This window comes from Sinohyriopsis cumingii, chromosome 17 (genome assembly GCF_028554795.1).
Source record: "Sinohyriopsis cumingii isolate HCF-2022 chromosome 17, ASM2855479v2, whole genome shotgun sequence".
Classification (NCBI taxonomy): domain Eukaryota; kingdom Metazoa; phylum Mollusca; class Bivalvia; order Unionida; family Unionidae; genus Sinohyriopsis; species Sinohyriopsis cumingii.
This window is the reverse complement of record NC_142977.1, coordinates 79,718,070-79,741,208: the sequence shown is the minus strand read 5'-3', so window position 1 is coordinate 79,741,208 and position 23,139 is coordinate 79,718,070. Positions and strand designations below refer to the sequence as shown.

The 23,139-nt window shown below is 36.3% G+C and overlaps 1 protein-coding gene across 2 annotated transcripts in view; it reads right to left on the bottom strand.

The window, feature by feature from the left end:
• Window positions 1–22,856, bottom strand: part of LOC149779302 (uncharacterized protein CXorf38 homolog) — a 43,736-nt gene extending 20,880 nt beyond the window's left edge. For both annotated transcript variants that reach the window (XM_089938599.1, XM_089938600.1), the window contains exons 1-3: window positions 22,735–22,856; window positions 17,078–17,577; window positions 8,197–8,336 (exon numbers count right to left, since the gene is read on the bottom strand). In XM_089938599.1, coding sequence (XP_089794725.1) covers window positions 8,211–8,336; window positions 17,078–17,479 — 528 coding nt within the window. In that variant the 5' untranslated portion in view covers window positions 17,480–17,577; window positions 22,735–22,856 and the 3' untranslated portion in view covers window positions 8,197–8,210. The remainder of the gene's footprint in view (window positions 1–8,196; window positions 8,337–17,077; window positions 17,578–22,734) is intronic.
• Between the last annotated feature and the right edge of the window lie 283 nt (window positions 22,857–23,139).

The window sequence follows — 23,139 nt, the reverse complement described above, 5'->3', positions numbered from 1 at the left end:
AGTAACAATAACGTTTGCAAGATTTTTGCCATAGCAGCCATATAGGACATCAGATTAGCACCTATTCCGAGTGTTTCCAGTGTTAAAAATTGACCGCGGAGTTTATATAATTTATCAAAACAATCTAAGTGCTAACATTCGTGAGGTACTTACGAGCATAAATCTTGTTGGTGTTAATATAAAAGACTTGGATCCGATGCTAACAGTTAGGAAGTAGAAGGAAATTGAAACAGACATATGCTTGAACATAACACCAGACTGAACAGACTGTATGTAACACGTTTTGTTGAAAAGTCAAGAACATAAAAATTTGTGCGTGATCCGTAAAGATCATCTTGGTAAAACTATGGTCTGCCGCTACTGCATGTTGAGATCGAAGGAGGGATCGAAACAATTATTTTAATAAATATATATTACAAACAACAGATTCACGTGTGTATATGAAGACTGTCAAAAATTCCAGTTTAACTCGGGAAAATGTAATGATCGCTTATATACATATACCTAGTCAGAGCAATATGGGTTTCCTGACAATCTTGCAAGGAGATATTTGTTTAAATTTGAAAGGTCTAAAATGAGTGGAAACTTTCCATCTTTTTTTACGCCAGACAACTAAGGGAATAGAACGCTGAAGTCTGGCCAATTTTCAGAATGATGGCTGATTCGGTCTGTGACTACTTCGGTCCATGGCTGATTTGGACCAGATGCAGAATAATTCGGACCATGTGAGATAATGTAACAAAACAACGGAATACACATATTTGATTTGTTTTAGTAGTTGTTACTATTTTCGCAAACATAGTACAAGAATGTAAAAGCTTGCTTTCAAATCCAAACTTCTTATCAGATAGTTTTTGTAAACTTTCAGTCGAGAAGAACAAAATAGATATCAGCTAACGTCTTAATATGTATTCGTAGACAAAACCAGCAGTTCAGTATTTACAAAAGATATAATTATTCTTTGAATCAATTTGTTTGACAAACATTTTTGAAACTTACCATAAATCAGGCAAATATTGCCGATGACCAACGCAATCAAACAGTAATGTGTATAACTGGCCAAAGACTTTTGCTGTAATATGATGTATATAAATTGACCCATGATTGTAATTTACATCTGATGCAAATTAAGTTCTTTTTATATTACAATTAAAGAATACATATTGTGCATAGAGCTTTTGATGAGTAACAATATTATAACTCAATTTATTGTTATAGTTGATATTTTATCTTCCGAGCAAACTCTCAAACCGGTAAACCAACTTATATGATTTTCACCCTAACTTTTAAAAATTCTGCAAACATTAATAAACATAAACATTTCATTTAAAGCAAGTGTTAAATCCATAAAATCTAAAAGCTTTTTTCCATTATTTTAGCTCATATATACTAGAAGACGTCTTCCACATAACCTAAAATTAGCGTTATTTTTTGCGTACTAGAATGGTATTAAATTATGTCCGCTGCAAAATGAGAACAAAGTGTTTTAAATTGGCAGCATTGCAGTTCAGTGATAGTATTTAGCATAAAATTAAATGACACATTATGAATTTAGAAAGTAAAATTTGCATACGGTTTCTTAAAAAACAGAAAGATATATTTTATATCATCTTTCAACAGCGATAACACAACCCTTTTCGTTAATTGTCTTAATTAAAATGAATAAGAGAACCACAAGCCTAATACTATTGTCGTATGATATTAGGATATTATTTTGAACTAATACATTTGACATGATCCCCATTTCATTTCTAGTATAAATGTTTTATATAGTACATATACCTCAAAGAGAAAATCTACTTAAGTTAAACAAGGTATTAAAATACTCAAAACAGTTTATATAGAGGAAAACATCTAACAAAGCAATACTATACTCATACCAATATATTTGGACGAGAAATTGTTACTGCAATTATTAGGTATATTCTATTTTCAGTGCTAGTAATTGTATTATTTCTAAATAAAAACAGAGTAAACTCTACCAATTTTGCAGAAACGTTGAATGAGCTTCTTTATAAATATTTCGCTGTTATCTTGGCAATGCAATACAATCAGCCTTACATTATTACCTTTGATTTGTACACAGATCAACGCCATTATCTCAGAGTATCAAAGGTTTTTTCCTTAAATTAAGTTTAGTTGTTGTTGTGTTTTACGCCATTTTTCAGCACACGATAGGCTATTCATGGTGGACAGTATTAATGGTGGAGAAAGAACCAGAGAAAACCCCAGGAAAGAACCACCGACCCACGAGAAGCTACTGACAAGCTTTCTCACATACCCACATCTGAGACTCGTACCCACGCAGACAGAGGTGAGATGGCAGTGATCCGTAACGGAGAGAGCTTGAGACCACTCGGCCACTCGGGGCCCAAATGCAGCTTTGAACTAGGGGGCCCCGAATGGTCGAGTGGTCTTAAGCGCTCACCGTTATGGATCATTGCCATCTCACCTCTGTCTGCGTGGGTTGGAGTCCCTGGTTCGGCTAATGTGGGTATGTGAAAAATCTTGCCAGTAGCTTCTCTTTGGTCGATGGTTCTTTCCGGGTTTTCCCGGGTTCCTTCCTCCACCATTTTTACTGGCTGCCATGTATCCTGTGCTGAAAAATGGCGTTAAATCCTACAGCAGCAGTCTTGAACTGCTCCACGTACCTGGGTAATGATGAGAAATAACTCAATAGAAAAAGCTGTAAATATCACAATAAATCTAAAACAAAACATTATAATAGTTTACTTGGCATGAATCAGCCGTAATTTGTTCCATATAAGCCCGGTGCGATCAGCCACGGTCAGAATCAGCCTGCATCCATTTTCACCCTCTCGACTGCTCCTTCTGCAGAAAGGTTTATACTTCTTTCCTTCAATATGCAAGCTAGAATTGTTGAACGAGGTTGGAGGTACGTGATATCGGAAGATATTTCCAGAAACGAAGCCAGTATCAATCCTTTACAGTGGGGAGAATGCCATTCGAAACCTCTGCAAATAGGCGCAGCAACTGTACGGGCCTTATGATCTAATGTATCCAAAGTAAGAAATGGAAGTGATCCAAGGTTGCTGCTTAAGAACCATCTTGTAACCCACTAGCGACCTAATGGGGGTGGGGATGGGCTTAAGAGTCAGGCAGGTTAGTGGACTTATAGATGAAATCAGAGTTCAGCGGTCAAAGCGTACATGGATAACAGATCACCTCTTCTGCGTCGTAGTAAACCCTTGTCCCTGGTAGAAGTTCTATGGCAGTTACTGAACTATCATGGAATGCCGATGCAACAGAAGGTTTGGGTGCGATGCTACTCCGTAGAGTCTCTCCAGACTGTAGATAATCTGCTTGTCATCAGAGCCCGAAGGACACATGTCATGTCATTTACCAACGTATTAAACGTCTAGACATCTTCCTCCTCTAACATCTGGCCAAACAGGCAGGATGAATCTGACTATCCTGATGGAGGGGAGGAACCATCGCCAGCGGCTGCTCAATGAACTTGTTTGAGTAGATTTTATGGAAATAAGGTCGTTGTCCTGAGCTCTCCGCTGATGCTTGACAGGACTATTTCTCTTGCTGTAGAGAGGGTTATGTCGGAAGAAGACTGTCATCGTTCTGGAACCCTTCATGGTGGTCTGATAAAACCGACCATACTAGTGAACGATCTAGGCGAAGATGAATGTTTTACATCTCTCCTAGGTATTCTAGGGAGAGTATATCCCCTTCCCTACCCTGTTCGTCTCAAGCAGAGGCTATGAAACACGTCTAAGGTCTATAAAATCTGCCCTAGGTTTCATCCAAAGGATAACGTATATGTTGTCATGATGGGAAGAAAGCATTGTACCAAAGCCTTCATGAGGGTTTATGGTACTGACCCTAGCAGTAGACCTTCTAGGTGAGCATTTATCATTCCTTCTTAATTGCCTAGTAGAAGTTAAGCCAAAATAGAGACATTCTTGGTGTCTTGAAGGGAAGAAGACTTACGTACCAGACGGGGTGTAACGATTTCCATTGCGATCAAAAGGGATATCAGAGAAAGAGGGATACTTATGAAAGCATCTTACCTAGTCGGCCGAGTACAAGCTGGCGCACTATCACCATGGGGATCAGCAGGGGTGGGACATTATCGACCGGATCCGTGTTCCCAGACCCGTAATTGAATACCATTGACCGGTGTGCAAATTATGCTGGCCTGTCACCAAATATTGGTACAGAGACGTTGTTCTGATGGAAGAGCCCAAATCAGATTTACTAGGACAAAATTATTTCCTTTACTTGATAGTGTGCTGTTCATCATCACCTTGGAATCTGGTGTTTTTCCTCCTTTTGGAGAGACCCACGATATCGGATCTAGCACTAGGGATCCTGAGGCCTTATAAGATTTCCGAACCACAGAAGTCTTAGAACATTCTTGCCCAGTGAGGGTATTACGTTTCCAAAATGCAAAAGAGACCCAGACCCCACACATCAAGGAAAATGAGGTGAACTAACGGCCTTTCTTCCTGCCTTTACACGTATTACGAATATCAGCCTGGTCTCAAACTTTGTCAGACCAAAGACGACAGATTGGTCAACCGTCCATGCATGCGCACACACTATGCTCCCACACTTCAGACACCATGAGACATTATACTCTTGAAAGGTATGCAAGGAACCTGAACAAGGAAAAGAAATACAATAAACTAAAGCGACGCTTACAAAACACGACGCGATAAATCCTAAAATTTGGACAAAAAAGGAAATGATAACATTAAGTTAAGGCAGGGAATGAGGAAGCTAACATTCGATTGAAACGTAAAGACAGGTTCAATGCTTGGATGAGGATAGCATTGGAATAGTTTTATCGCATTAAATCAGAATTTATGCAGTGTGGATAGCTAGTACGCTTCTGAGTAATGTAAGCGAGGGATTTTATGTACGTGTAGAAAGTGGCACATATAGAGATTTAAGAGTAATTTTGTCCTTTAAGGAACATATTTCTGGGGAGAGGCGGGACAGTCTGAAGACGCAAGTCCGAAAAAAGAAGTGACGAGTTAGAATGAAGGACTAGGAAGTCCAGGAATGGGTGAGTCGTTCGGAATAGGAAGACTCGAGGAAATAGGAAGACGTTGATACACGGTCAAGGCAGGAAGGTGATGCAATCAGTCGTGGTCATTGCGCTCTTTTCACCACTCATAGTTATGATGAAATAAATCCTAATTAGACACTGCTATTTAAATTCTGTTGACATAACACAGATTGAATTGGAATTGCTGCTATTAATTGTTAATAATTAAATTTTGTTATTTTTCTTGTCTAAGGGGGCTCCTATTGAGTATTTCTTCCCAATAGTCTTGCTAAGTTCTCTGTTGATATTCTATTTTTCCACTACCACCGGGCTATACAATCGAAAGAGGTCATTCCCTAGATAACGGCAGCCAAATCCAATTAACCACCCCTCTTACTCAGAGGGTGACGTTACAAACAGATTATGCCATATGATATAAATAATCCTTGATAGTTTTTTATGTTGACAAATATAGACAATGTATTGTCTCTTTCGCTTTGCATACTACACACCTGGGCAACCAATTGGAACAAACCTTGAGCATTCCTAACTCCTTGGACAACATTTCCTCTGCACTTCCGTTTAAAATATCCAAGTTCTCTGCTACCTCTCGGACAATAATATGTTGATCTTCCTTTGCATAAACTTGCACAGAATCAATTATTTCTTTTGAAAGAGATGACCTTGGCAATACCTTTTCTAATATGATCTTTAACATTCCCCCTACCGGCACAAGGACATGTCATCCATCTAATGATGTCAGATTTACCAAAGTCATTAGATCCATAAACTGCATACAGCTTTTATTTGTGTAACACATATTCATTATTATTCTGACACGTTAATAACTCTGTATTCCAAAACCGGACTCGTCTGCCAGTTTGGCGCACTACACTTATATATATATATATATATATATATATATATATATATATATATATATATATATATATATAGAGAGAGAGAGAGAGAGAGAGAGAGAGAGAGAGAGAGAGAGAGAGAGAGAGAGAAAGAGGGACAAAGAGACAGAGAGAAACAGAGAGGCAGGGACACACTACTGTGTGTGTATCTGTGTGTGTGTGTTTGTGTGTGTGTGTGTGTGTGTGTGTGTGTGTGTGTGTAAAGAAAAAATATAATATCAATAAGCATGTGATATGATCAATCAAAACTTACGGAACTTTCCAAATTGAAACGTATGCAGTTATATACGGGGGAATTTTTATGACTTCGGTTTCCTTGGTTTAGAAGATATTGCATCTGTGTTCTAGAGCTTTTTAATCAGCCCTCGTAACATGCAGGGAATTTGAGCTAAGCTCTTTTCCGAAGACACACCGAGACATTACCCGGGCAGGCCTGGCGAGTTGCAAGCAAAAACAAACATTTCCATTTTTGTGTTTGGAAAATAGTTTCCCAGCTTCAGAACCACAGTTAATAACCTTCACTAGAATCTGTCTAATATATTTTTACAAACATCAATGCAAGTTCTATAATGACTCAATCAGATTCTGGACATTTTTCATTGGGCATTCTTTGTAAGATATGTGTAGCTTCTTTATTTGATACCATTTAAAGAATCTTTTTGTAAATCACTCGGTCTTGTCATGTCGGAATAATCAAGACCGATAGGATCAGCTTCACGCTTTTTATTCAAGTTCATATAAAATACGTTTCATTCATCCAAAATTTCTTTTTGACTGTTTGTTAAAGAGCAGTTGCGTTTAACAAGATGTTGAATAATTGTACTTATTTAGTTTCAATTTTCTAAATTATATAAATACTTAGTCACTTTCTCTCCTTTTTAAATCCATATATCTCTTGACTCGAATCTCACAGCATCCATCTTTTCCATTCTATATCTTGTAACTCTTTTGTTTTTGAATCCAGTTTTGGTAGTTAATTGAAATCACGTGTCTTCTAAGCTTGTAATATCTGCATATTCTTGTCATTGTTGCATTTCTTTCCTAAAGGATGCATGTAAAATTGTTGTTCCTCTACTTTCCAAAAGAAGTATTTCAAAAGAAAGTTGATATTTGTAACAGGTTTGAATCCAGATATAGGTATATTCGCAAAATATCTAATAGCTCAGCACATACATACTGAAGTTTAAACTTTGATAAAGCTTCTTTTTACTCTTTTCAAATACTCAGGTTCTTTTAATAATGAATTATTAAATTCCAGAAAGTCTTTTGACTTTTGTGTGTGAAAAAAAAATGTTCATTTTTCCAAGAGAATGATCAGTTCTATATATTGGTTGAACATTTACATTTTTAACAATTATGAATAAATGTTTTGTCGCTAGAAAAATGTCGCTTTTGTTACCGGGTTACTTTTCCTCCTAGTATACATGTTTATCCCTATATTATGTTCTCTCCATACATCTACTAAATTATTATATATACATATATCTAAGGAAACTTCTCTTGCTCTTGGGTTATTTACATCATTATAATTAGAAGTATCTATCATTTGATCTTTCACAAGATTGTCCCTCCATTGTCAAACTGCAACATATATATATATTTAGACGGTGTTTTAGATGTATTTTAATGGGTATTTACTATTTTTTCAACAAAGGGGCCAAATCTATTCATCGGCATCTTTCGCACAAATTTGAAGATAAATGGTCTGATGGTTTGAGATAAAAAGATTAAAGAACCAATAGCCGACGGACGGGAGATGTATGGTACACGACGGACACGTTGTCCATACCATAAGCTTGCTTTGCGTTACCGTGGTGTTATTTTCAAGATGTCAGTATCAATAAATATGTTGAAAGGACGTATTTCCATACATTTCTCTGCAGAGGTCATTAGATATTTTTGTTCCGTCGGCATGAGTCACTTGTAATGAAGTTTGCGCAGTTATATCAAGACGTATATCCACACCATTCCACATAACACTACGGATTTGTATGCAAACGCACGGAAAGTCTCTCCGAATGTGCTTTCTTTCAAAAACTTTTTATATTGCTTTTGTTTTCCATGTTAATTTATTTTTACTGTTTATTTTTGTTGTTTTATTTGAAGATTTTGTGCAGCAGAAGTTAGTGGGGAAATCTTCCAATACTCATATTTTGTGGCAATCTACTGAGGACTGCGTAATTCCGGAACATGGGTTGCATCAAATATTTCAAGATATAATATTCATATTTATAAAGATGTCTATCTAACCTCCGTTATCTCTGTCAAGCTATTCCCTCAATATTCAGGTCGGAAAGAAGTACCAGGATTCTGTCAAACCATGTATCCTTTTCTGTATGGCTCACTTTCATACATGGGGAATGGCAAATCTGGTTTCTTATTTCAATGACCTGTAGATGAAATAATGTTTTGAAAATATATGTACATAGAAAATAGATACATAATCACATACAAGCACAGTTATGAATTAAACGTCAGCTGAATTGATTTCAGATGTAAAGATATTATTAAATGGGCATGATTTCAATCATTCAGTAACACAGACACAAATGTCATGGGACATTGAAGACTTTCCAAAAAACTGAACAAAAGCAAAATAATATTTGTCTAATTAACACACAATTCTGGTTCCTTTGCTTATAACAGAAAACCTTTATTGCAACATATCAAACTGATCACCATAGAATACAAGGACCACTATAGAATCAAGACGCATGTTTTCTTCTTTACTGATAAAGTTTATCTTTTATTTTATGTCTCTTTCTTGTTGTCTTAATTCGTCAAATGGATTATTGAATTATGGGCAACATAAACACATTATGTAGTACTACAAGCGGGTAAATCGTGTTCCCAAGCAACATCCCATGTTTTAGGTCAATGGAACAAGTATAAATCCCAAATCAAGCCGTGCCAGCAATAATTGACACTTAACTCAAATATCAGCGCTAAACTGAAACTATTCATTGAGAACTAATCCGAATAAAGTGGGTCAAATTAAACGCTTCATATATTGCATATGTGATTTCAGTAAAATATTTTTTAATAACGACATCAAATAATACCCAGAAAGACGCGAAGATCGAGTGCACCAATCCCACGTCAAAAATGTATGTTCGGAGACAAGGTTTGTGAACAATATCTAATGTTGGCAGTTCATATTTACAACTTGTACATGGAAGTTATAGGCATGATTCATTTGTGCTTGTGTTAAGTTTGGCCAGTATATTGTGTATTCGCTTTTAGTGATTAGTTAACAAGAACAGTAGACAAAAACGTACATTTCTGTGCATCATACAAATCATAAGTTAGGCAACAAGTCTGACTAATACAGGTTGTTCTGTTTATTTATTATGCATTGTTTGCTGTTTTTTAAAAAATGATTATATGTTATGTATATCTGTATTTTTTAGTTGGCCCTTGTTCAAAATAAAGTTAATGGTATATCTCACCAGTGACATTTATTTTTTCAACAACATAATACATAACTACTTATCCGTGGTATTTATTTATTGGTAGGCATTGACCTAGCTGGAGATAAGGTTGTGGGTAATCCACTTGTATCTGACAAACCTTGTTTGGATCAGAACGTGGATCATATTGAAAATCAATCCCTGATGTATACCTAGATTGAGCAGTTACTAGAGCTATGACAATGTAAGCTCATGAGAATGATGCTAATCAGAACATTACTCCTTTAGCTGACACATTTGTTGGTCAGGTTTTTGACAGGATCACGTTTGTTTCTCGTATTGATCAATCAGAAAGATATTGATCACATTGATCCTCCTTATACTTTTCATGTTCTTTATTCAAAGTAGGGTGACAAACGAAAATCACATATTCTAGAACAGGAAAAAGAGCCTAAGAGCGTTTTATTTTTTATGAGGGCTATTATCGAAACTGAAGCCATACAAATACCCGTTATTTTTTTTAGAAATGGGGTCTTTATGTGACGTGGCGACCACTTGAAGTACCCGCTGGTGACGCGCGGTTAGTGAGCTATCAAATTATTGTTCCCAACTCGTGTAGACTGGACATTCTTAGTCCAGCCCATGACACTCCTTTGATTAGTCATGTAGGGGTCAATAAGACCTATCACAATATCTAAAATCATTTTTATTGGCCAAATATTTAAAGTGATGTTTGTAAAGAGTGTACGTCTTGTTAATTATCAAATGGTAGAAAGATCCAGTCAGAAGATACCTAAGGCTCATCTGCAACCTATTCCTGATTTTTGAAGAATCATTTAGCAGAATAATGGTAGGCTATACCTGTCCGTTACCTAAGACGACGTCAGGCAAACAATACCGCTTCACCATGATGTGTACGACTACAATATTTTCAGAGGCCATTTCTCTGAAGGATATTAAAATTTAAACTATAGTAGAAATGTGATAATTTTTTAATTTTTTTTGTTTGTTTACATTTTTGGCCTTTCCAAATCTGTTCAATCTAATCAAGGGTCAGGTTGTATGTGTGTCATTTTCCAGCTAGTAATGGCTGAATTAGGCAACCAACAATGTAAATCTACTGTCGATCACATTGAACACTAAGGGTTTTTAGAAGGATTTCATCAAACTTTGAGTAATATGATTCGGTCATATTCCTTAGATACCGGGAAAGATTGGAATGAAGGTGTTAATTTACTGTTGTTTGTTTTTATGGAATCAGATTAAATTCATTAAGATTTAGTCCTATTAACTAGGTATTGGATACACTGTCCGTGGACCTTTGAAATTATTAAAAGAAAATCTTTTTCAACTGAACATTCAGAAAATAATTTTCTTGACTATGTTTGATTTCAAATATAAGTTGTTAAAGGTTTGTGAAGTACCAAACACTAATCTTCACTCTACTTAGTTAAAAATGAAATTATGATCTGACACAAATGCAAACAGAAAGGAGTTTTCAGTCTGGTGATAGAGTTCTGAATCTCTTGCCCATACATCAGACTCCTCTTCAAGCTAAGTAATATGTTCCTTCTAGAATTGAAAAAAGTAAGTGACTTAAATGATACCATTAATAGCCTTAGAGGCGAAAACAAAAACAACGTTGCCATATAAATATGTTAACGAGTATATTGATAGAAATAACTATGTTGATCATACAGTAAATTTAGTTGTACATGCTGTGAGGATTTAAGAGATGGAATAAAAATGGTATGTAGTGACTTTGGTGTAACCAATCTTCGGTATTCAGAAATATTAAATAATCTGGACCAGAACCTTTCACATATACAGCAAAAGAAAATAGTTTACTAAAACAGTTTTTACTTGAATATGAACACTGTTTCCAGATGTCTTAGCACAAATAAATAAAATCTACCATGACGTTGAAGTTGTATACTCCACACCTGTGAAATTTCATCCGGTCAGGCTGAGCCATCTCATGCAGGAATGTTGGAAAGAAGAAATTTAGTATTTGCTGGATTTCATAGCACCATGTGATGGTGACTGGAGATCACCATGCATTCTTGTGCAGAACCCAGACAATACATTCTGCAAAAGCACCAAATTTTTTAAAAGTGAATAATGTGAACAAAACAGATTCATTCCCATTGCAAAGATTCGATGATTATATTTACAAAATTGGAAATGAATAATATGTCACCAAGTTTGATCTTTTGAAAGGATTCTGGCAAATTCCACTGACTGAAAGAGCAAAGGATATTTCGGCAATCTGACTCCAGATGGACTTTATCAAAATATATTAACACCGTTTGGGATGAAAGGATCGCTTTGCTCTTTCTAACGTTTAATGAACATGATTACAGTTGGTCTAAATAATTGTAATGCTTGCATTGATGATATCATCATGCACAACGACACATATAAATATCACTTGGAAAGCATTTGAAATTCTTTTGATGGATTCAGAAATTTAAATTTGACATATAATTTAAGTTAAAGTGAGTTTTACCTTGCTTGTTTTACATTTATAGGATATATCGTGGGAATCGGGCAGGTTAAACTTATAGCAGTTAGTGTCAAGGTTATTTCTGAATTCCTTATGCCTATCGGAAAAATGCACCTGATGCAATGTTGGTGTATGGATGGGTATTACCAGAAATTGTGCTCCAATTTGTAAAATAATTGCCGAACCTCTGACTAATTTGTGGACCAAGCAAACCAAGTTTCATTAGTCTGACAAATGTCAGCATGCTTATTGTAAGTTAAAGGCCATACTTAATAGTGAACCAGTACTTTTAGCTCTAAATGTCAGTTAATCAGTTAAAAAGTCTGCAAGTCATGTTAGGGTTGGTGGAGTATCGTTTCAATAAGACAAAAATGGTGAAGATAATCCAGAATTCTTTTTTTTAAAAAAATAAGTAAGCACCAGATACTTTATTATACAATCGAGAAGGAATGTTTGACTTTGATATTGGCTTTGCAGTTCTTTGAAGTGTAGAGTAGTTCAGCTCCTTCTCCGATTATTGTATATAGTAATTACAACCTCGTTACTTTCTTGAACGAGATGAGAAAAAAAGAGCTTATTAAGGTTCAGTTGGATGTTGCAGAAATTCAATATTACCATCACACACATCGAAGGAAAATATACAATTGCAGATGCACCTTCACTTGTATAGAAATATTGTATAGAAATATTTTATTGCTTCATTCATATTATGTGTGATTCAAAAGATAATATCTTATGCAATTTTTATCATATGAATATTTGACCGATTGTTAAAAGAAAGTTTTATTGTATAAATCTTCCGTTTTCTTTTTGAAAGGAGGTGCTATATAAATTTCATTTGCATTGTTTCTTATGTATATCTGTATTTTGTAATTGACCTTTATCCCAAATCATGTTAACGGTGTACCTGACCAGTGATGTAGTTGACCTTTATCCCAAATCATGTTAACGGTGTACCTCACCAGTGAGGCAGTTGACCTTTATCCCAAATCATGTTAACGGTGTACCTGACCAGTGATGTAGTTGACCTTTATCCCAAATCATGTTAACGGTGTACCTGACCAGTGATGCAGTTGACCTTTATCCTAAATCATGTTAACGGTGTACTTGACCAGTGATGTAGTTGACCTTTATCCCAAATCATGTTAACGGTGTACCTGACCAGTGATGCAGTTGACCTTTATCCTAAATCATGTTAACGGTGTACTTGACCAGTGATGTAGTTGACCTTTATCCCAAATCATGTTAACGGTGTACCTGACCAGTGATGCAGTTGACCTTTATCCCAAATCATGTTAACGGTGTACCTGACCAGTGATGCAGTTGACCTTTATCCCAAATCATGTTAACGGTGTACTTGACCAGTGATGTAGTTGACCTTTATCCCAAATCATGTTAACGGTGTACTTGACTAGTGATGTAATTGACCTTTATCCCAAATCATGTTAACGGTGTACCTGACCAGTGATGTAGTTGACCTTTATCCTAAATCATGTTAACGGTGTACTTGACCAGTGATGTAGTTGACCTTTATCCCAAATCATGTTAACGGTGTACTTGACCAGTGATGTAATTGACCTTTATCTCAAATCATGTTAACGGTGTACCTGACCAGTGATGTAGTTGACCTTTATCCCAAATCATGTTAACGGTGTACCTGACCAGTGATGCAGTTGACTTTTATCCCAAATCATGTTAACTGTGTATCTGACCAGTGATGCAGTTGACCTTCATCCTAAATCATGTTAACGGTGTACCTGACCAGTGATGTAATTGACCTTTATCCCAAATCATGTTAACGGTGTACCTGACCAGTGATGCAGTTGACCTTTATCCCAAATCATGTTAACGGTGTACCTGACCAGTGATGCAGTTGACCTTTATCCCAAATCATGTTAACGGTGTACTTGACCAGTGATGTAGTTGACCTTTATCCCAAATCATGTTAACGGTGTACTTGACCAGAGATGTAATTGACCTTTATCCCAAATCATGTTAACGGTGTACCTGACCAGTGATGCAGTTGACCTTTATCCCAAATCATGTTAACGGTGTACCTGACCAGTGATGCAGTTGACCTTTATCCCAAATCATGTTAACGGTGTACTTGACCAGTGATGTAGTTGACCTTTATCCCAAATCATGTTAACGGTGTACTTGACCAGTGATGTAATTGACCTTTATCCCAAATCATGTTAACGGTGTTCCTGACCCGTGATGCAGTTGACCTTTATCCCAAATCATGTTAACGGTGTACTTGACCAGTGATGTAGTTGACCTTTATCCCAAATCATGTTAACGGTGTACCTGACCAGTGAGGCAGTTGACCTTTATCCCAGATCATGTTAACGGTGTACCTGACCAGTGAGGCAGTTGACCTTTATCCCAAATCATGTTAACGGTGTACCTGACCAGTGATGCAGTTGACCTTTATCCCAAATCATGTTAACGGTGTACTTGACCAGTGATGTAGTTGACCTTTATCCCAAATCATGTTAACGGTGTACCTGACCAGTGATGCAGTTGACCTTTATCCCAAATCATGTTAACGGTGTACCTGACCAGTGATGCAGTTGACCTTTATCCCAAATCATGTTAACGGTGTACCTGACCAGTGATGTAGTTGACCTTTATCCCAAATCATGTTAACGGTGTACCTGACCAGTGATGTAGTTGACCTTTATCCCAAATCATGTTAACGGTGTACCTGACCAGTGAGGCAGTTGACCTTTATCCCAAATCATGTTAACGGTGTACCTGACCCGTGATGCAGTTGACCTTTATCCCAAATCATGTTAACGGTGTACTTGACCAGTGATGTAGTTGACCTTTATCCCAAATTATGTTAACGGTGTTCCTGACCCGTGATGCAGTTGACCTTTATCCCAAATCATGTTAACGGTGTACCTGACCAGTGATGTAGTTGACCTTTATCCCAAATCATGTTAACGGTGTACCTGACCAGTGATGTAGTTGACCTTTATCCTAAATCATGTTAACGGTGTACCTGACCAGTGATGCAGTTGACCTTTATCCTAAATCATGTTAACGGTGTACCTGACCAGTGATGCAGTTGACCTTTATCCTAAATCATGTTAACGGTGTACCTGACCAGTGATGCAGTTGACCTTTATCCTAAATCATGTTAACGGTGTACCTGACCAGTGATGCAGTTGACCTTTATCCTAAATCATGTTAACGGTGTACTTGACCAGTGATGTAGTTGACCTTTGTCCCAAATCATGTTAACGGTGTACCTGACCAGTGATGTAGTTGACCTTTATCCCAAATCATGTTAACGGTGTACCTGACCAGTGATGTAGTTGACCTTTATCCTAAATCATGTTAACGGTGTACTTGACCAGTGATGTAGTTGACATTTATCCTAAATCATGTTAACGGTGTACTTGACCAGTGATGTAATTGACCTTTATCCTAAATCATGTTAACGGTTTACCTGACCAGTGATGTAGTTGACCTTTATCCTAAATCATGTTAACGGTGTACTTGACCAGTGATGTAGTTGACCTTTGTCCTAAATCATGTTAACGGTGTACCTGACCAGTGATGCAGTTGACCTTTATCCCAAATCATGTTAACGGTGTACTTGACCAGTGATGTAGTTGACCTTTGTCCCAAATCATGTTAACGGTGTACCTGACCAGTGATGTAGTTGACCTTTATCCAAGATCATGTTAACGGTGTACCTGACCAGTGATGTAGTTGACCTTTATCCTAAATCATGTTAACGGTGTACTTGACCAGTGATGTAGTTGACCTTTATCCAAAATCATGTTAACGGTGTACCTGACCAGTGATGTAGTTGACCTTTATCCAAAATCATGTTAACGGTGTACCTGACCAGTGATGTAATTGACCTTTATCTCAAATCATGTTAACGGTGTACTTGACCAGTGATGTAGTTGACCTTTATCCCAAATCAGGTTAATGGTGTACGTGACCAGTGATACTTACTTTGTAAACAACATAAAACTTAGCTAATATTTTTCTATGGTTGGGGATTAAATATTCAGATATTGTAAACATGTTTACTTGAACTTCAGTTAAAGACTCAGTCTTGATCCAGCTTCTACGATGGAAATTTTCCATTAACTTCACAGAGTATTTCCAGCAAATGGTAATTGCGACCTCTGCCTTGCCTTAACATCCAATGCAGATTCAGTCGTATTGTTGTGTTCAGGTTTTAATTTTAATTTGGATGGATTTATTTATTCATATTATTATTCAATGGAGGTACAAAGTCCTAAATAATAAGTCTTGGGCTAAAATATTAGCCACACTCCAGGCCATACGCACATTAGCACTTTCTAGACTAGACTACTGACACATCAATACACTGAATGTCGGAATTAATTTGGAAGATAACTGGAATTCAACTGGAACTTCACACATTTTGAGCTGTGATAGAACTTTTAGGACTATTGGATTTTATTTCAGAGTACTATAACTTCTTTTCAAATTTCACTTTATATTCAAGGGAAATAAATGATCTGTTGATTTTGACAAAACTTGTTGGGTTTTGCTCCTTTTTGTTACTTAGTTTAAGACATTGAGTCGTAAGAAAGTATACGTATGGATAGACAAGAACAACAAGGGAATATTGAAACGTAAGAATTAAGAAGAGCAAAAACGCACATCTGAACAACTAACGTACGATGCGGTCTGTTTCACAGAAGGTGTCTTTAAAGAGTTTATATTTATGGTGTGGGAAAGAAAGGCCGATGAACAGACAGACGGAAACGATTTCTATAATATCGACCCTATTTAGATGGGGTGATAAAAATGATGTATTTTCAGAAAATAACATTATTACCAAATGTCCGACATGGCAGACTTATAATTTGTTTATAGTGACGTAAAATCCTGTACAGACCATCCGAAGCAGGGTGCTGTGATGTACCTTCGTGCAAAGCCTTCCACTCACATATCTCCGCATGGTTTCGAGTCTTGGACTCAGCCAGTGTGGGTTTGTGGGTAAGCCTGGATTCTTCCCCCATCATATATATTGACCACCATGTATAGCGTATCATGAGATGAAAAAAATGGCGATCAACCCATAAAACTTAAGCCACCCTCATTTCCTCAGAACAATGTAGTCTTTGATATGCTAATCTGACATTATTCACCAATTAGTAAATTAATCAGTTAATCAATAAAACAAACACAGTAACAAATACTAAATGTATTGACTTACATCAGATACCAGCTGCACATTGACTGGTCGGAACTCTTTACAGTACTTGATCAGTGAGAGTAACGCCGCACAGTCAAGTTCTGTTGGTAGATCAGTTTTATTTCGCTGTCCTTCAGTCATATATATCTTCGCAATTTCCCAAGGTTCAGTGGACCACTTGGTAATGTCCGCATTGCCCCAGTTGATGGTTTTGCTCTTTGGATCATCATGCTTGCTGAGGATCTCCTTCAGCCAGACATTACAGATTGAGTTGATGCATCTGATGGACCAAACACCTGTGGAGTGCTGTTGGCGTATTCCCTTCCAGCTGCATTCATTACACTGATAGCGCGAACCCAGGAAAGTGCTAACGCTGTGCTCGAGATCACTGAACAGTCTTCTCACGCCTGACTGTGTAGCCATGAAGACTCTCTTTCAGGCTACAAAGTGCAAAATTGCATTTCAGCCAGTTCTTGTACCGAGGATCCGAACACCTTGCCAGAATACTCATTTTGTCTTGCCTGTATATAGTGGAATTTCATGAAATAGAAAAAAAAAACCATAAAGAATGAAATCAGTAACAAAATTTCTTATTATCTCTATTCCAAAATGAGTTTTAAGTTATCACATTCTATTGGAAATTGAAACTAACAATAGTTTTCACTGATTTATTTCTGTCAATGGGTGGATGCTACTCATATGCTCTTAATAATTCTGTTGTGACAAAATTTTAAAGTAGGAGTGAAAAAAAAACAACACTCCATTCCTTTTAAAACTTTGTTTTGGAATTTCTGTTCACGCTGGACGTGCAGAGTATTAAGCACTGTCAGTCCATAGGTTGCACTAACTTTGAATCTGAACAATAGATTTAGTAAAGTATGCGGGCGTAAGTTCTACTTCCTCTTACTTAGTGTGGAGAAAATGGGTTCCTTTGACTAAAAGAAACACTTTTCAACTTTTTTAGGATTGTAGGATTTTAAGGTTTTAGGTCATTAGTTAGGATCAGCATTATCTTTATTTGGCTGTCGTATGGCTGTTTATGTCTGAAAGCATAAATAAATACTAAAATGACCAGTCTGATGATAATGTATAGTTTCTATTTCCAAAAGCCTAGATATACATTACCTGTAATAATTTGCAGTAATATGGGGTGTTAGTGACCCAGAATAGAACGATACCAAGTCAGAAGGGTACTTAACTGGAGAGATCTTGAGTCAAGTTTTCTACTGTGTATTATTTTCATATTAATTATTGTAAGATCGGTTGTTTCTGACCCAGTATACCAAATCAGAAAAACGCATTTGGAAAGACACTTGTCTGAGTATACTTTGTCACTATGAATAGTATCATACTGGTTCACTAACACACAGCAACCTACTACACGAATTCCATGTAATGAGTTTGTCTTGCTCCACTAGCTCAAATCAGCAGAATCATGAAGAGTCACTAGAGTAAGATTATCGATCACAGTCACCTACTTTCCATAACAGTGGATATTATTCCCGGCAAGATACCCAAGTGAGCCTGATATCACCCATCTGGCTTACCAAGCTCAAGAACTGACCGTTTCACTATGCGGGTTAATGTAGTATTTTTAAAATACTACCTTGGTAAATTATCTCCTAAAGTTTATATCATGTGGATATTAGCTATTTTATTATATCCTGATACAAATTTAGTCTAAAGATGACATAATTAATATCAGTATCTCGTTAATGACGAAAGTCTTCCAAGATCTTGATGAAGTTTTAAGGTTGAGAAATATAGTCAAATGATTTAGATAGGCAACAAATGAGGCAATCAAATACAAGTTATCTGATTAGAATAGGCTACATTTCAAGCTTGATCAAGACTATGGCTTCAAGAGTGGCAACATGGTCAACCAATCGGATGCAATATCGCCTTTTCAACATACATGGATCCTATTCACGTTTGCGATTGACCATAATACTGATGATGTAATCATTTATTCCAATCGGGATACAAACTAGAACAGAATCAAGACTTCCGTGGATGTAGTAAACTCATTCAGTCGGATAAACCTAACAAATAGTATGAATCTTGTAAAATTCTTTTTATGATATAAGCATATAATACAAATGTTTTATCAAAGTCGAATCAGAAATACAACCTCCAGAATGATATCCAGCACGGGCAAACAGATGCAAGATTTCCTCATTGGCATGTGTGGATCTCTCTCATTATCGAACCCTTACAAGATATAAATTTTCTAAGCCGATATTTCAAGTTTGATCAAAACATCAGGCCAGACATGTGACTTCCAGAAAGTTAACAAGTTCATCGAATCAAATACAATATCTAATTAGTATTTTTAAAAATCTTTTTCATTATTTAACTTGCCTGATAGCTTATTGATATACGCATATATTCCAAAATTTTATCAAAATAAGATCTGAAAAACGGCATCCAAAGAGGTAACAAACTCAGCCATTCCAATTCAAGTTTACCTGGTTAGTATACGTGGATCTTGTTTATTATAAAATTAATCCGATGTCTAAATAACATAAACATAAACACTAAGTTTGATCAAAATCAGATCAGAAATATGACATCCTAAGTGCTTGAAGGCTTAGCCAGTCAGATGCAAGATTACCTCATTAATATGCACGGATCTTCCTCGGTATTGAACTCTTCACAGCATTTGTTGATAGACCGTATTTAAAGTTTGAATGAAATCGGTTCAAAATATGGACTTCACTGTGGTAGCAGGTAAATGTTGACGGACGGACTTGGAGGGAAGACGAACAAAAGATATACTACAATACCATATGATCAATTGACCTTATTTTTGGAGCACTTAGTTGCCCTTTTGTCTATTATGCCTAATAAAATATGAGTGAGTTTGGTTTTATGTTAATAATATAATTGAATTGGATTGTTGGAATATTTTTAAAACTAACCTCCATCTTTTTGCTGAAAGGGAACTACAATCGCAAGACCAGATTTTCTTCATTTGAGAACATAACATTTCATTAGTTCTCAACAAAACGGTGTTGTACGATGGTTGGATAAAAAGTGTAAACGATGATACTATACTTTGATTAGATGTACACTCTATACGATGATGTCGTGCTATGGTTATATATAGACACTCTGTATAATTACCTAAGTTATTTGCATTTGTCTCATATAATTTCCTTAATACTTAAACTAACCATCATGCTTTCTGGTGTCTGTCAATAAGGCGCAAACAAACACAGAGAAACAGTACACGTCTAAGCCTGGAAGTGGTTCAGGAGAAAGGCATACAGGTTTATAGCTTGTTTTAAATAATATTATCATTTAAGGCCAAAATCTTCAAATATAAATTTTGCATAATGCCTAAGGAACTACATTTAATTTATGAAATGCCATAGAATAATGCATATATGTGATAACATGACCACAACAAATACTTCGTGCATTTTAATATAACAGTATCAGAATAAGGTAGTTAATGGCTTCTGAGTTTGAGTGGGGCCATGAAATCACTGGTGTACATAAGACACGTTTCAACTTCACATACCTGGTTTATTTTTTTGATTGGGTTAAACTCTCAAAATCAACACACATCAAAATTATTCTCAACATGAGACAGACATTATTCATACTCAACTTATATAAAACAAGTATATATTTTATATAAGTATATTGGAACTGCAATGGACACAAGATGGCACCATCGTATGCCAATATTTCAATTGGAAGACTCGAGCAAATACCTTTCAACTTCTCTCTTCATTGACGAAGTAGAACCAAAATTAAACGGGCGACAATTGCATACCACAGTTAGAATTTACCAGTAACACCCATCCTGCGAATTAATTTACGTAGGAGTCATAAAACATGTTCATCATCTTCTTGGATACTGAGTCTAGCCTCCTATATTGAAAAAGAGAAACTGACCCCTATTATAAACCGACTGACTCTACTCCAGACCATCTGTCAGCCCCAGCATACAATAAAAATATCTTCCCTACATCATACGTGTTCAGACCATTGGATACTACAGTTTGAAAACTCATGGAGAGTTCGGCCTAACTAAAACAAATCGAACCTATTTGGATACATTCATATCAAAATTACAATCAGAAAAATGTTTATCAGATGGATACAATGTCTGCGATAGTAATTTCCCAAGTAAAAATATTCAACAACTCTTTACTAGTATTATTATTATTATTGATGTTGTTGTAGTTTTTGCCCATGATCTCTGTGCACCATCCTCTGAACTTATCTCCTTTAGTACCGTTATGCATAACTTATCGAGGATGTAATATCTTTTGTCAACTTCGAAAATGGCGTTAATTTCTTGCTAAGCATAGTTTCTGTCCTTTGTCCCCAGTCTGGAAATAGGTCAAAACATTTTAGTTCTATATATAATAGGAACGATAATTTCTTCCTTGATTTTTTTATGTAATGAGTTTTAAGACACTTTCAATTAATCCTTCTTTCTTTCTTCTATTCGTACTACCCCTGTCATTCTAACATGTAAGAGTCAAGTATTTGTCTTCGATAAAAGTTGTGTCTTTCCTTGAAAAGGAACTTATTTAGCTCGACACACACACAAACACTATATATATATATATATATATATATATATATATATATATATATATATATATATATATATATATACAGGCACACACACTCACTTGAAAGTCAATTTGTGTGCCTAACTGTGGAAATCCATAATTTTTGTATCCTAAAATAACATTTTGTAATTTCTTTTTAACCCCAAAACAAAGCCAAAAGTTACAACTTTGTCATAAAGGGTTTTATTCTTGATAGGTTTCAATATATAAGAAAAAATACAAAGATTAAATAGGGCAATTTACAGTAGGCTCCAACAAGAGCCTGAAGCGATTAACAGGTTGGCTTTCTAGGCTTGATTGGTTTTCATTGTTCCTCGGAGGTACTAAAATATGTTCAGGAGAAGTGGCCGTAAAATGAGTTGGTCATTTGGCCAGAATACACAGTGAATAATGCAAGATAAAGAGGCTGAAGTGGGTCTATTAGTTTACAAATCATCAAGAAACACAATCTATAATATGCTGGATTATACACGTTCCGCTTTTATTTGAGCATTTGCATAATATACTTTGAACAAGAACCACGTGTTGTTTTGTCAGTGAGACACTGTAGCTTGGTTGGTAAGTGTCGGAGTAGAGCCAAGGTAAAACTAAGAGTCGCGGATTGACTGCCTCCGTGTTTCCATAGAAAAGGTGCGTAGCATTCCCCTGCGTTATATAGAGACTAATGCGTTAAAAGTGGCGTTAAAATCAACAGAAATTTGGTGTGTTTCATATCCGAGTATGTTTTATCATACACGCTTTGAAATACATGACAGTTTCGATTTCCAGCAACTAATTGTGATAAATGTCTCTAATCACGTTATATCTCGGCCCTCCAATCAACAAGATGTCCATAGTTAACTGTAGTTAAACGTGGCAGACATATTTAAATTTTCCAGTAATAATTACTTCAATTAAAGGATCGTCAACCGACGGCACGAATGGTATTTTCATTTTCAAAACTTGACTAAGATGAAATGATCGAAACAAATCTAGTCACTATGGGCATGGCTACATGATAAATAAAGCTGTCAGAAATACTCTGTAGAATTTCTCTCCAGAGCAGATTGTTAAGAAAACTTAATGTAAATGTAAATTTTATACCCTTTCTACTTTGAGTCCTGCACGTTTTCCTTCAATATCCTCTCCACAAAATCACCCAGAATATTCCTAATAACAATCCTCAATACATACGTGTCGCACTTCCTGATAGTCACCTTTCAGTGCTTGCGACGACCTATCTGACAACATGACCCATATACAGTGAGAAAGCTCAGACGGAATATCGCTAGGCGATTTCCGTCAAGTCTAGAAAGGAACCTCGTGTATTGTTGTTCGAATATAGGCCTATTTAAACATTGCATGGGTTTGGGTGATACGCATCCGGCGGAGTGCACCACACATGTTGTAACATAAACGACGGACAATGTTTCTGTTTAGACTTTGCCTCTTTCCGCAGCCATATTGTGCCACAGTAAGGTCTCACTGGACAGTTTATCTGGTGAATTT